The 15390-nt window shown below is 43.6% G+C and overlaps 1 protein-coding gene across 2 annotated transcripts in view; it reads right to left on the bottom strand.

Moving 5' to 3' along the window:
- Positions 1-7212: 7212 nt before the first annotated feature.
- The window catches only part of Rasgrp3 (RAS guanyl releasing protein 3), a 92799-nt gene continuing 84621 nt past the window's right edge, over positions 7213-15390 (bottom strand). For both annotated transcript variants that reach the window (XM_021217702.2, XM_029531475.1), the window contains exons 14-17: positions 11149-11185; positions 10759-10884; positions 10055-10416; positions 7213-8405 (exon numbers count right to left, since the gene is read on the bottom strand). In XM_021217702.2, coding sequence (XP_021073361.1) covers positions 8397-8405; positions 10055-10416; positions 10759-10884; positions 11149-11185 — 534 coding nt within the window. In that variant the 3' untranslated portion in view covers positions 7213-8396. The remainder of the gene's footprint in view (positions 8406-10054; positions 10417-10758; positions 10885-11148; positions 11186-15390) is intronic.

Here is a 15390-nt window from a genome sequence, read left to right as displayed (position 1 = left end):
TCAAGATTTTTTTCACATGAACCACTAAGCCATCTGTGGAACAAGCCAGGTAGGTCTATACAAGATCAGGAGCTGGAACCAGGAGTCTGTGCTAAGAACTCTTGAGCCCTGCCATGGGTGGGACCTGCACCTTTAATATGTAGAACCAGTCTGGCTGACGTCCAGCTGTACCAAACACAAACTGGCTGACAGAACTGGAACCACTTCTACATGCTTGGAACTGATTTCCACTGGCCAAATCACCTTTTCCCCCAAGCATGTCACATCGTTATTTCTGTTGTATGGGTTCTTCCTCAACTCTGTTGATGTCCTTTTAACAGTAGATTTTAAGTGGATATAATCACCCACCACCTTCACCTATGGTATCTAATTAGAGGGTTTTGTTTGCTTTTTTTTTTTTTTTTTAAATACAAGGTCTCCTGAGCCTGGGCTAGTGAGGAACTTAGTTTTTTAATCCAGAGTGACCTTACACTGACCCTCCTCCATCTAATTCTCAGGTGCTACAATTACAGGCATGCACCATGTCCTCAGGCCTTGTAAAAGTATCTTTGAGTTTACCTAGGTAGAAAAATAGATTCAGGCTATGCTCATCGCCACATACAGGGCTCTGTAAGACTTTTCCCTCATCTTATTATTTTGTTCCTCCTCAGCATGATTATAGTTAGAAATACTCCTCTTGTTGTTCAGTGACACAGCAATAAAAATGAGTGTGTATCAATTTGGAACCTGCGTAATTCATCTAGTTCATGGACTAGAGTAGGGACTAGGTTTAAGGGGAGAAGGCCTATAAAGCAGAAACACTGAGATGTGGTCCAAGAACTACATCTGTGTACATGTGTAATAGAAATGGTACAGATTTGCGCAATGTGCAAAGGTTATAAATTAAGAAAAAGATGACTCAATGTAGCTACTTGTGTTGCCTGGCCAAATGCTTCTGTGTGTCTCCCGTTTAATGAGGAAGGCTGCAGTGAACACCTGCACCAGGCAGATGGGAACAGGAGCAGGTGATGCCTCGAGGGTTCCGTGTTGGTGTAGCCCTTGGCAACAGCTGGCCTTGCCCACTCTGGGTGAAGGCTTGTTATCAGGATGCCTCCCCCTGGAAGAGCAGCTCCCAGGCCTGGGGTGACAGAGACCCTTGGCCTAGAACAGCTCTCTAGAACTCTTCTGGTAACTAGGGCTTGTTGTTTCTCTGACCCTTCACGACCTTCTGCCCTTCAGCCTCGGCTAGAAACTCGATATTTTTGCCATCCTTACTGCTGTCTCTGCTGCCACCAGTCACCTGGCAGGCTGAGCCTTGCCTCTGCCCTTGAGGCTGTCAAGCTGTTTCCGTGCCTGGATGTGCTGCTGGCTGTTCTGCTTTCTTCCTGAGGGCAACTCAGATTGTCCCACTAAAAGCAGTGATCATATAGGAAGCCTTTTGTTGAGTGACCCTGCTGCACTGGGAGAAGGGGCACAGGATTGTGCCTGCGTAGCCGAGTAAGCTGAGAACCTTTTTCACATGGCCACTTAAAGAGTGTTTGTACCCATCCCAGCAAACTCGAATAAATAAAAGTTCTTGTTTGTACTATTCATGGCGTGGTTGCCTGTGCCCTAGTCACAGGCTACCAGGAAGCTGACCCCCGTGAAGATGGTTGCAGGGCCATCCAAGGTGTGTGATAGGAAAAAGTCTGGTACGAACTATTTGAAACATTCATCACCTTCAGAAGCCGGAGAAAGCTGCAGTAATTGCCCTGTAGTTTCCTCAAAGCATCTGTGCTGAATTCAAAACAGCCAGCTCTGACAAAGGATGGGCTGGCTAGTTGTTTAAGTGACCATTATTTTGTTCAAGGAATTCAGGACAGTGAAGAAGAATCCAACAGCTGCCAACAAAACAGTTAAATTTTCCCATTCTCCCAATGTCTGTTTAGATCCAGGAAAATATTTACCAGAAGGAATGTGTGCATTAATAATCATACCATTGATAATAGTGATATTGCCATATTTTTTAACAGTATCTTAATGATGTGTTTAACACCTGCTGAGTGGCCGGGGGTGGGGCAGGTCTCCCTCTGCTGTCTCAAAATTATTGTAATAAAAAGAAAAAGTAAGATCCTGGGGTGTGCTTCATTTGAAAAACTCAAGAAAATGCTTAGAAATAAAAGTTTGGGATTGGCTGGAACAAAGATCCAAGAAATGTGCATCAGGGTACTTACTCAGAATTATGAGTCACTACCGAATCCCATTAGACTGGAGGGAAAAGGTAGTGGATCAGATATATAATCTTGAGGAATCATGGTTTCTGGGACACGAAGAGTCAGGATAGGAGGAAGACCAGGAAACCTGGCATGCAAGGCTTGGTTTAGTGGGAAATACAGTTATTACTATGTATTAAGAATGCTAAGCTTGGCCTAAGCCTGTCCACTGTACGTGGGTGATAGGCAGCCCAGAGCAGCCTCCTTCCTCAGTATACTGTACCCTAGCCTGACGCGTAAATACATTGTAACTTAAAGAACATCCTTATAACTCAGCAAATCTTAGCCATTAACAGTTGGCTCAGATCATATCTGTGAAAGGCAAGGGTCTCTCCAGGCAGCCAGGCCTCCCTGTAACCATCTTCTTTCTCTCTCTCTCTCTCTCTCTCTCTCTCTCTCTCTCTCTCTCTCTCTCTCTCTCTCTCTCTGCACCATTTGGCCTGGAATGCATTGGGGTTCTAGAGGGGTGTTTTGTTTTGTTTTGTTTTGTTTTTTTCCACAATAAAGTTGCTGAACTTTAAGCAGCTTTGTAAGAAGCATTTCAAAAACAAGGAAGGAAATAAATTGCAGAGTGGAAGACTCCTTATTGTCATGTTGTAAAGACCCTTAAGTATTTCTAGAATCTTAAGGACGTTTGTTTCTGTTTTATAATTATCTGAACTACGAAGCTGAAATATGGCGTATTGGTCAGGGCTGTGAGTTCAGCTGCCGGCTCCAGCACTAATATCTACTGCATCGGATGGTATGGATCTAGTGCCTTATTGTTGTGTACCTGTTGGTTGGTGATATAACAAACTAAAGTGAAAATAAATCTCCTGTGTTACAGATTCCTGTGTTCGACTTCTATTTACTGTGGTTTAGGGTACTGGTGTCATAAATATCTGCCAGAGATACATGCTGCTCTGATGAATAGTATAATTCCAAAGGTTGTGGTATGTTTGCCTTGTAGGAAAGTGTATTCATTGTCTGCAGTGTAGCAAACAAAAAACAAACAAACAAAAAAACCTAAAACTTAGCACATTGAAGTAGCAATAAGCGTTTATTAGTGATGTCGTCAGGAATCTATTAAAGCTGCTTAACTTCATGGAGAAATCTGAAGAGCAATTTTTCTATACTCCATAGCCTTTTGTTTTAGAGTGAGATGCCAGAAGTTTCCCCAGCCAACAGCATGATTTCTAGGATGCCCTGGGTTCCCGTGTTATTTTGATTTTGAGTTTTTATCCAAAGTACAAGGGAGGGGGATTAATATTGTCTGTCCTGTTTGTTGGTTTATTAAATGACACAGCCACTTGAATCCATGTCTACCACAGAAACTTCCATCCACACCCTCCTGCACGACCCTCTGATCAATACCTGACTGTGGCCATCTTCTCCCCTGGGCTTATGATTGAAAATCCCTCCATTTTTTGATTTGCACTCATTGCAACTTTAAAACTGATTTATAGTAAAGATAAATGTGTCTCTTCCCTGAAACTGTTTTGAGCTAGAGATGTACAGGAAAGTTTTTAAATGCTTTATGTGGAGTCAACAGTTTAAAATCTTGCCATATTGCTTTATCATATGTCCAGTAGAAATGTTGTTTGTTTGTTTTTAACATAAAGACCATCTAAAAGAACTTTGCAGCCAGGCATACCCAGCTACATAGTAGTCTTAAGTATGGGAAAGTAACAACTTGCCAATGGATGTTGATACTTCTTCCCTAAGTAGTCTAGTAGTCTATAGGAATCTCCTAAAAGTAGTCTCCCACATAACTGTAAAGTCATTATCATACTGAAGTAGATTAGGATTCACTCTTTCATGCTATAACAGTGCACATGTAAATTTTACTAGTTACGGTAGAAAACCTGATTTATGTGTTTGACCCAGAATATAACCGTGGTCCCTTATGTTGCATTTGGGTATAGTATTTGGTCAGAACTGCAGTCCCCCTTCCTTTTTTTCCCCACTAATTTTGTTACGTTTTATTTTTGAAGTGTTCAGGCCAGTTGCTCTTCAAAATGCCCAAGTGATGATGTCCCCGTGTTCCTCCAGAGGAACTCTGACACATTCTCAGAGGGCACCATTCCAGTGTGGCTGCCACTAAGACACTAGAGGACAAGATGCAGGAACTGTTTTCATGTGAGGTCTCCAAGTGCCCCCTAGTTTCGCCCAGCTTTGTCTGGTTCGTGCAGTCAGGAATGAAGCAGTCTTGAAATGAAGCACTCTCCTGTGTTTAGGCTCCTAGGATTCTAGAACCCGACCCAGTTGTCAGTGTTCCTACCTCACGGTTAAATTCTCTTATCCTTTTAAACATGTTTATGCTTTGGGTTATTTGCATGTGTCCAATATATATTTTCCTCCTAATTTACATTTTACCCATCAGATCCTTGACCACCTAATTTTTGTTTTGTTTTGTTTTTGTTTTTGCTTTTGTTTTTTTCGAAACAGGGTTTCTCTGTGTAGCCCTGGCTGTCCTGGAACTCACTTTGTAGACCAGGCTGGCCTCGAACTCAGAAATCCGCCTGCCTCTGCCTCCAAAGTGCTAGGATTAAAGGCGTGTGCCAACACCCCCAGGCTTGACCACCTAATTTAAACTGGAAAGAATAGACAGTGTTAGAAGGGGGGGGGGAGACAAAGAAATGGAATTCACCTTCATATGACAGTGCCCAGAAGAAAAACTCTTTTAGGCATCATTTTCATTTATATTTCTTTTTTAAAGTAACTTCGGATAAAGATTTTAATTAAATAGTAGTTTTATGAAGTACTTGAAAGTGATAAAATGTCTTTTTTGTGGTTTGGGGTTTTTGTTTGTTTGGTTGTTGGTTTTTTTGGTTGGTTGGTTTTTGGTTTTCAAGACAAGGTATCTCTGTAGTCCCTGCTGACCTAGAAGTTTCTCTGTAGACCAAGCTGGCCTCAACCGCACAGCTCTGCTTGCTTTTGCCTCCTGAGTGCTGGGATTTAAGGCATGCGCCACCACTGCCAGTGGATGAAATGTTTTGTTTTGTTTTTTTTTTTTTTTACATGAAGAAATGGAGGCTCCTCTAGGTGTACTTGATATGACCATCACTACAGAAAGGGGAAATGGGGCATAAATTCAGTGTAAGTTGTATTCCAAAGGTATCCTTTAGAAATACAGCTTAGTGAAATTTATCTTGATCCATCCAGAATCTTGCTGTCATTCCTTTTGACAATCTACTGTGATTCTCTGCCACGATTTAACAGTTTGGAGCATCTACCCACAGGAGTCGGCCTTCATTGTTTTCCAACAGCAAAACTCTTAGACCATCCAAAGCCTGTTACTGTGGGAATCTGGGACATTGCTGAGGAGGCAGACCTTCCACAAAAGGTTCCAATTGCGTCTGCTCTGCTTTAAGCAGATCAGTGAAGGATCATGGGAAGTAGCTGCTACACCCTGCCCTACCTACCTCACCATGAAGACTTAGGCTTCGCCCTTCCCTGTAAAGGTGATAGTGGCAGGGTATGGTGCAGTACTCTCAAATGTGGAGCCAGCCTGGGTTACCTAGAAAGTTATCAAAGTTATCAACCATCCTTCACTACAGAGTCAGGCCCTGTCTCCCAGGCTACACGTAGAATGACCCCCCCTCTTCCAAGAAGATACAAGTGAGGCTGGAAAGATGACTCGGGGTTAAGAGCATTGACTGGTTGTTCTTCCAGAAGACCCAGGTTCAATTCCCAGCACCTATATGGCAGCTAACAGTCTGTCTGTAACTCCAGTTCCAGGAGATCCAGTGCCCTCATCTAGCCTTCCACAGCACTGCATTGCATGTGGCACACTTACACAGGCAAAACATCCATACACATAAGACTTTTCTTTTAAAAAAAAAAGAAAAGAAAAGAAAATCCAGGTGGCTATGTACTACAAAAGAGGTTACGAGGAAGAAAAAAAATCATTCTGATTTGTTTTGTTGTGGGCTTGTGTATTTTATTAACTTTGGAAAATTGATGAATTGAAATCATTAAAGTCACCATGTTAGTGGTATGATCAAGATTGTAAGTCAGCTTCATTATGAACTAAAATGTATCTTCAGCAGACTAGTAACAGTTGTGTTTGCACATGCATGTGATCCACAGGCATACACCTGCTATCTACATACATACAATACACGTTGTATTTCTTTTTGTTTGAGTTTATTTTTCATTGAAGGTACATTTTTGTTTTCCTTATCACAGGAAGACCAAAGATACAAAATTCCTTCTATATATGAAAACTAATAAATATATAAACCAGATGGCAGGTGAGATAACTCCTTTGAAAAGAAATACAAAAACTCCAACATTCCCTAACGTTTCTTTCTGGGTGTTTTTAGAGGTTTTGCCTGCACGTGACTTGCCAGTTTCTGTTTTGAATCCGTTAACATGTACTCTGCTGTATTTATGAATAGTAACAGTCTATATACATAGATCCAAAAGCACTGCCCCGAGGTGCTCGACCCTTAAGTGAGTTCTCACCTAGTTAATCACAGATGCTTCAATTAGAGACATCACTTATTGTTCAGTACCCCCAATCTGAATCATGCCCCATTCCAGAACCTTTGGGGCACATTGTGTTACCTCTACCAAGGTTGTCTTAAGACACTGGAACCACTTAGCAGTTATGACCTCATGCTCTCCATTTCTAAGGACAAGCATAGAATTAGCAGTTGAGCTATATGGAAGTGACTTTCACAAATAAGACCATAGTCAGTTTTACATGGGATACACACATGTTAGCCCTCAAATGTAGACCTGGTACCTCTGTGGAATATTTCCTAACTGGTTATTTGATATGAGATGGCCCCCCCCAATGACAGACTCAATCACCTCAATTTTTATTTGTATTATTACTTTTTAAAGACTTATATGTATGAGTGCACTGTAGCTATCTTCAGACACACTAGAAGAGGGCAACAGATCCCTTTACAGATGGTTGTGAGCCGCCATGTGGTTGCTAGGAATTGAACTCAGGACCTCTAGAAGAGCAGCCAGTGCTCTTAACCGCTGAGCCATCTCTCCAGCCCCTTCATTTTTTTCTTAGACAGATTCTTGCTAAGTTGCCCAGGTTGACCTCAGACTTGGGGTCCTCCTATCTCACGCCCCAAGTGCAGAGATTATAGGTATTGGAACATCAGCCTGGCGTCTCTATTTCTGAGCATCATGAATCTATTTCAAAAGATACACACTCAAAGACATTTAAATTATTAATATTTTAAAGGTGTTCGTGGAATATCAATCCATAGTTGAAGTTTATTTTTCTTTTTGTGAATATTTTTTAACTGTGGATGAGAATTTATTAGGAAGGAATTAAGTAACCTTTTGCATCCAGAAATTATCTAAAATAAAAATCTTAGGCTTACTTTCAGCTTTCCAAACTGGTTGTTTTTTCTTTAAGCTAGCCATTTGGTGGGTCTTTCTACTAAATTTTATCCCTCAGAACTTGATTTGATTTCTTAATTAACATTCTATTTTGGAAATCTTCAGAAAGAGTGGGGAACCCAATTAGGTGGTCAGGTATATATTTTTTTTTATTTTGTTTTCTACCATATCTAGCATGAGTATTAGGGGAGCTTTGGGGACATGATTCTCCTTAGTGATCTGGGATTGATTAAGATCTAGGTGATATACATACATGGCATTACAAGCACAACCTCTGTGTGGTAGGACACTCCTTACAGCTAGTCAGCAGCAGAGGGTTCACTGCCTTCCAGGGTCTAAAGAATGTCTTTGCCCCTCAGTAAAACTTCAAGTCCTGGTCCCATCTAAAAGGCACACAAAAGGAGCTCAAACTCCACTTCTTATGAGACACCCCTATACACACGCACACACTTTACAAAAATAATATTGTCCAAAAGAGCTAAGTTTTGATTTTAGAGAAAATCCCGCACGTGCACCAAAGCTTTCATTCCCCTGGCTACAGGTGGCTTCAGAGAGATGTGAGAAGCTGCTGGTTACTTAACTAGTTTTCATGGCACCTCAGCAGGGGCAGAGTACAGGAAATAAATAGTTCAGAGTCACGGTAAATTCTCTATCCTGTAGTCCAGTCATGGGGATCCCAGGATGACTGGAGGCCGTGAGCATATCCAAGTCTCTTTTCTAGACCGCTTCTTAGAGAGACGGTGCCTTTCAGAGCGTCTCTTCTCTCTCCTCCTCATAGCCGACTTGATTGCCTTTGGTTTCCCAAGCTTGACCTCAGCCATCCTGCAATAGAAAGCAGAACCTGCTGCAGAGTTGGGTCTCAATGAACAAAAGGAGAGCGTAACTAAAATACCATTTCCCAAAAGAATATAAGAGAAGACCTCAAAAGACGAGCACTTCAGAGCTTCCATATTTAGAAGAGAGTTAAAAGATCATAGAGAGCCAGCCAGGTGTGATCTGAGCCTGTCATCCGCGATGGGAGGCCAGAGGAGGATCCCTTGAGTCCAGGAGTTGGAGGCTAGCCCAGGGCAACATCGTGGGACTCCATCTCAAAAAAAATAAACTTCAAAACAAAAGCAGGGACCAGAGAGATGGGTCAGTGTTTCAAAGTGCTTGCTGCACAATCATGGATTTTAGCACCCGTGTAACAAGCTAGCTGTCTAGTCGAGATGGCCTGGGCACCTCTGGAACTGCAACCTTGAGACGGTGGTGCAAGAGCCAAGAGGATTCAACTGCTGGAGCTAACTAGCTTCCAGCCTAGCAGAGGAAAGACGTCAGTCCAAATTTGGAGAGAGACCCCTGAATTAAAGAAAGAAATTGGAGGGGGGAAAGGGGGAGAGAGAGAGAGAGGGAGGAAGGGAGGGAGGGAGGGAGGGAGGGAGGGAGGGAGGATGGAGGCCATCCAACACCCATTTTTGTCCTTAGCACATGCATGCAGATACATGTGGACTGGCACACATATTCATATTCATACACACATACCTGAGTCAACTCATACATACAGATGAATAATAAAAAAAGATTGCCCACTCAGCACATGAAAATTTTACTCTCATGCAGAGCTCCTGTACAGTAAATGAGGTGCTGCACAAAATATTAGTCCCTCTCTCAAATGTCCCATGTTAAAATGTTCCCATCTCAGGAATTCATGCTATAACATATATAAGGGCACTAAGAAATTTTGCATGAAAATTGCATATAGACATGTGCATATATATGTACACTGTATATTCATATAGTGTGAATTTGACTTTTCAATAATTGCTTTATTTTAGGAATTATTTGATGTCCCCAAATCTATTTTCAATACACCACGGGCTGTTGACTAATTGTCTCCTCCGTCTTGAATCAATTCATAATTTTAGCATAGTCTAACATTGCATGTGCATGCCAGTTTACTTTGGGTGAACTGAGTGTGATTCTTGGGGGACAGAGCCCACTTTATACACCCTTGCAGCCTTCACATATTGGATTGCCGCCCCTCTTTTTTCTTTGATACTATCAAGAGTCTGTTTTTAGCACAGGTAAGAATCTAATTCTCCTCTCTACAAGTTCTCCCTGGGTTTGAGCCCCGGCTCTGTCTTGGGCAATGAAGCAACCCTGCACTGCACTGCTATGTAAATACATGCAACAGTTACAGGTCCCTTGTGTATCACTGCAATACAGACATGACCTCGTTACATTTCAGAATTCTATTTGGGTTTTATGCATGGTGAAACAGGTGGGGGGGGGGTGCGGCGCAAGAAATCATCTTTCCTGGTTCATATAACTAGCCAGTAGTAACTCTAAAAGGAATACATCTTGATTTCTGATCACAGTGCTTTTAAAGTCATGAGGCTATTTTCCAGAGCTACACGCCCAAATCAGCACCCTCCTCCTCCTCCTCCTCCTCCTCCTCCTCCTGAGGGTAGTCATGGATTCACAGCACTGACCTCACCACCCTGTTTGGCTTCATCTTGCCCATCATCCTGGTCAGGTTCAAATGCAGTGCCTCGATCTACAACATCCATACCAGCTTGTGCCGTGGGCTTCTCATTTTCCCACTTGGCAAAGCCTTTGTCCTTTGCTGCTTTGTCATGGCACTTGGATTTCATTTTGGGGAAGGTATGGGACCCTGAGTCTCCCCAGAGAGCCTCTGACCACACAGGTTCCGTCTGGGTGGCTTGACTAGTGGTTGCTCTCTGCAGCCTCACAGAGATCTTCCGGGAAGATCCAGTAACCAGGGTAATGGCTCTGCTGTCCAGGTCTCGGTGTCCAGCCGTGACCCCAGGAAACTCAAATACCTCATCCTGCACTAGAAGAGAAAAAAAGAGTGGTTATTTTTTTGACATTGGTCTGTCCAGGAGCAAACATTCACTGTTAGACACCAGGAATCTGATATGCAAGGTTCCAGAAGACCAGACTAGGGCTAGAACTAAACTAGCAGGAGGTGAACTGCATGTGAATGAGATCAAAAAAGCAACAGAATGAAGGGTTTAGCATCCAGAGTAATCTACAGAAGTGAGTGCCCTTGTGTTTGTATGATTCAGACCCTAAGTAGATGCAGAACACAAATCAAGGACAGGTATGGAGAGGTGCTTAAAAATACACTGCAGAGTCAGGTGGGAGGGGTTGTGAAGAACACAGAGAGCATTACCTGGGGGCAAGGCTGGGCTTCCAGGCAGTGACCCGGGATTGCTGCTCAAGGAGGGTGCCCTGGCAAGTCTCCTGCAGGCCAGAACCAAGAGGTCTTTGCACTGTTTGTGACAGTTAGCTCCACAGTCTAAAAAGAACCCAAATTGGCACAAATGAGTGTGAACCGTGTGTCTGACTCAGCTTCCAGAGTGGAAACAGCTGCCAGCCTTGCCGGGCCCCCTACTGAATTTCAGGGATGAATCTAGGACGCCATTGTGGAGGACACAGATTAACTCTTCAGCTTCTATTGTCCCAAGAGACCAAAGTTCTCAATGAGGCCAAGACTATTTATGGTTTAATCGGACTGATTTGACTCCTACCCAAAATCTCCATCGCATCCCAGGTATTTTACCTTTGCACTTGAAGCCTTGTTTGATTATGCCCCAGAGCTGAAACAGAAGACAAGGCAGTGTCAGTGGATGGGAAGAGACATCTAGAAGGAAAACAAGTTAACAGACAAGGAAGTCCTGGGAAGGCGGAGGACTGGCGGCTCACAAACAGGATGGAGCTGCTCTAGACACCCTTCCTGTCGGAGAGGAGACATCTCCCAGCCCCCTCCAGCTGTGATGTTAACTTCCCTTTTCTTTCTTGGACCCAAATGGTAGATGGGATGGGAAATTAAAGTTGACAAGTTGGTATGTTGGTTGCACTTTGGTGATGTACTTTCAAGCCAAATACATAGGAATGGACCAGTAGGTCTTCCTGCCTTTCTCTTTAATGATACTGACTGCTTTTGCCACTTTCTGCAGGGAAGGAAACAATATAAGCAAATTACTAATTTGGATTTTGCCAGGTAAAGAAGGGGCACATGTGTTTGTTTGCACTGGGTCTGCGGCGGGGCTGTGGGAGCTGTCAAAAAGGCTCTGACTCTGCCAAACAAGGATATGACGTTAGTAAGTAGGAAGCGACTGCTCACCAAAGGTTCCAGGGAGCACTGGGATGGATTTTAGTTGCTGCACAAGACCCCCAACACACAGGATTAAACATCAGAAAACAGTCACACATACTAACGCTCCATTCTACAGTGCTGAAATTAAGCTTTGTATCGGACCTTCCCCAGAACCAGGAGAAACAGCAACTGAATTCATCCCAAATGGCCAGTTTCATTTTTTTACCTACACCTTAATTCATAAGCAGGAAAGGTGAAGGAGCTCATGCTATCAGTTCTTCTTTTCTGTTTAGACAGGACTGCACGATGCAGCCCCACGATGATCTTGAACTCCAGATCCTCCTGCCTCACCCTCCCTAGTTTTGACGTCATAAGCGTGTACTACTACACCTGGCTACCTTTCTATTGTTCTCTCCTCACCTTCGTGCACAGGGAGGATCCAATCTGCTAGTGTGTGGGCTTCTCCCTGTCTATAATATCAACCTCAGCCACCAGGTTCATTGGAAAACATACCGTGTCTCGGAGAATTACTGTGTTGCCTGGTTTTAGAATCTAAAACAGTGAGATCTAGGACCTTTAACTGGAACTGTAATCTTGTTCTTTGACATGTCAATGCCTCAGGTTGGATGAGGAGTGTTTTTGCAAGCTGTTCTGGCCACTGTCTTGGTTATGGCGTAACATCTTGGCAGAAATGAAGACATTCTAAAGAGTCCCGTGTTCCCTTCCCTTTATCCCTCAAGCTATTGAATGAAGCAATGGTCCCCAGGGAACTGGAGCTTCCAGCAAGCTCATGCCTGGAGACAAAAAGGCTGAAGTCCCAGACCAGCAAGAGGAGGGGCTTCTCTCCCTCAGAGAGAGTTCCCACAATTCTGACAGCTTCTCGGGCCACCTTGCAAAATAGACTGGAGCGGAGACAAGATGGGTCAAAATCGGGCCAAACCACACTTCAACAAAGACTTCCTGGTCATGGATCATACCTGCTCTAGCTAAACACAAACCTGGAGTGTCAGAACTCAGAAGACTACACGGAGTCCTGCGTCACCTCTTTATTGTCCATATTGGCATTCCTTCTTGACGCTGCCCCACAGTTAACTGGCAACAGCCAGGTGTGCCTGACTCACCATAAAAGGGGCTGTTTGCCCCCCTCCTCCCTCTCTTTTCTTGCTCCTCTTCCTCTTATCCTCTTAACCCCTCGGTCCCTTCTCTCCTCTTTCCCCTTCCCCCTCTCCACCTGCTCATGGCCAGCCTCTCCTCCTCCTCCTCCTCCTCCTCCTCCTCGTCCTTCTTCCTTCCTTCCTTCCTTTCTCTCTCTCTCTCTCTCTCTCTCTCTCTCTCTCTCTCTCTCTCTCTCTCTCTCTCACCTCAACTCCCATCAATGCCCTAAATAAACTCTGTTCTATTATTCTATACTATACCTTCCCCTATACCGCACCACACCCCCATAGAACATATCCCCTCTCTCTTTATCTTTTTATAAACACATCAGTGACAGTTCCGGAAATAGATACATGCAAGTCTCAACCTGCAAAACGTTAATGACATTCCATCCCCAGTTTCTGGGTTGTCCCTGTGTGAATAAAGCCACTAGGGTAGGACCAGAAGGAGAGAAAGGACCAATCATATATATGAGAAACTCATAGGTAAATTAATTGAACTACAAAAAAAAAAAAAAGATCCAAAAAAAAAAAAAAAAAAAAAAAAAAAGAGCCTCAGTCAGGTAACCCAGACTCAGAAAGACAAATATGGCATGTATTCAATTATATATGGATATGAACTGTTAAGTCAATGATAGCCAAGCTACAATCCATAGAATCCCAGAGGTTAGGTATAGAGTGTTAGCATTTTCTCTAGGCTCTGCCCAACAGTTACCTAGATAGGCTGGTATGGGGTGGGGGGGGTGGGGGGATGCCTCAGCACGGGCCTACAGAGTCACCCATTCCCCCCACACACCAAACCACACCACCAGGCATATCCTTCCTTCCCTTCCTCTTCTTTTTTATAAAACACAATAGTTCCCAGTGCTTTTCTTGGACTCTTGTCCTTCTGTTTGTTTTGTCCCATTCCAATGTGTTAGTTTTTGTTTTATCTTTCATTGCTGTATTATATTTTATACTATTACCCCTAAGATGCCCATTTTCTAGTGAGAGACAGAAAGGGGATGGACGGGGACAGGAGACTAGGTGAGAGGAACTTGGAGGAGTAGAGGGAGGGGGAACTGTCATCAGGCTATTTTATGTGAAGAAAGAAAAAAAAATCTATTTTCAATAAACGGGGGTAGGGAGGAGAAGAGACAGCCTTTCCTGGTGTGGTGGTACATGTTTGTAATCCCAGCATTCAGAAGGAAGGAAGAAGGGTCTCAAGTTCAAGGCCACCCTGGACTACTGAGTGAGAGGCCCTTCCCCACTACATAGAAAGAGAGGGCACCTTAATATAGAGATACAGTACATTATTAGCATCCCTGAAGAACTGCTGGAGAAAGACAGAATCAAGCAAGAGTCCTCTGGGGACATGGTCTCCTGAGCTCCCTTAGAACCCTGGTGGAAACAGTGCCAGGAAGAGGCAGTGGGTCAGTGTGCCAGCCAACAACAGCCGAAGGAAACCCCGCTTAGGTGAGTATTCTCCACCTCCCTTGATCTGAGAACACAGGCTGCTACGGCACATAAAATTCTTTATAAGATGAAGAACACCGGACTGAGAATGAAAAGAGCCGGCCAGGCTTCATGGTCCTGCTGCCCTGACTTGTGGGACCTTGGGGAACTAACTTCATGTAACTTCTCTAGCCTTCAGTTTCTTCTATAAAATACGGGGATTACCAACAGGCTTTCGGTTCTGGCAATTCCGAGACGCATGCACTGCCTTCTTTACCCTTAAAATAGAATTTATTTCAAAACCAGATGGGCCAGGCACTAGAGAACGGTTCCTGGTATTCTCAGTTCCTTTCGAGGATATATCTTTAGAGTTGTATTTATACATCCCTTGAAGACCAAAGGACCCTTAGGTATTATGAGAGCAAAGATCAAGGCAAGCTGTACAAATGAAATTAAACATATTTTGAAAAATAAAAAGGATTATAAAAATTAAAAGAGATAATTTCAGGCAACTCTCACAGTGCCAAGAGAATTCTTTCCAACAGTTTTGTGCTGCTTTCTCTTTTGTCTCATTCTCCTGCAGCTTCAGACTTTCAACATGCCTGCGATTATTTATCTCCCCAACAACCGGCAGGCAAGTAGTGTATTGAGTATCTTTTACAAATAGGAAAACAGACATAAAGCTAGTCACTGACTGAGGTCCACAACATTAAGTTAGGAGGGCGCAGAAGTGAGGTTCGAACCCCAAGTTCCAGACCCCATGTCCAGAACTTTGTACTTCATTCGCATCTGAGCACAGAGTCAGCGCCTGTGTTCAGATGAATCAGGGGAAGATGTGGCATCCCAAGAATGACCACCTTCCTGCCTCTGTGAAAGCCAGTGTCCTGAGCAAGGAGGAGGCAACACAGGTACCACTGTGGACCTGTGGACAAAGAAATGCCTCAAGTCCCTCATAGGCCACCAGAGGTCAGGAACTAGTCCTGACTTACAGTTGTGCCTAGGCAGGCAGGGCCTCTCAGCCTGACCTGTTAATTGGAAGACTCAAAACTATATTTCACAGAGAAATGTGTGTGTGTGTGTGTGTGTGTGTGTGTGTGTGTGTGTGTGTGTGTGAGAG

The sequence above is a fragment of the Mus pahari genome, chromosome 18 (genome assembly GCF_900095145.1).
Source record: "Mus pahari chromosome 18, PAHARI_EIJ_v1.1, whole genome shotgun sequence".
Taxonomy (NCBI): Eukaryota; Metazoa; Chordata; class Mammalia; order Rodentia; family Muridae; genus Mus; species Mus pahari.
This window is presented reverse-complemented; position numbering and strand designations above follow the sequence as displayed.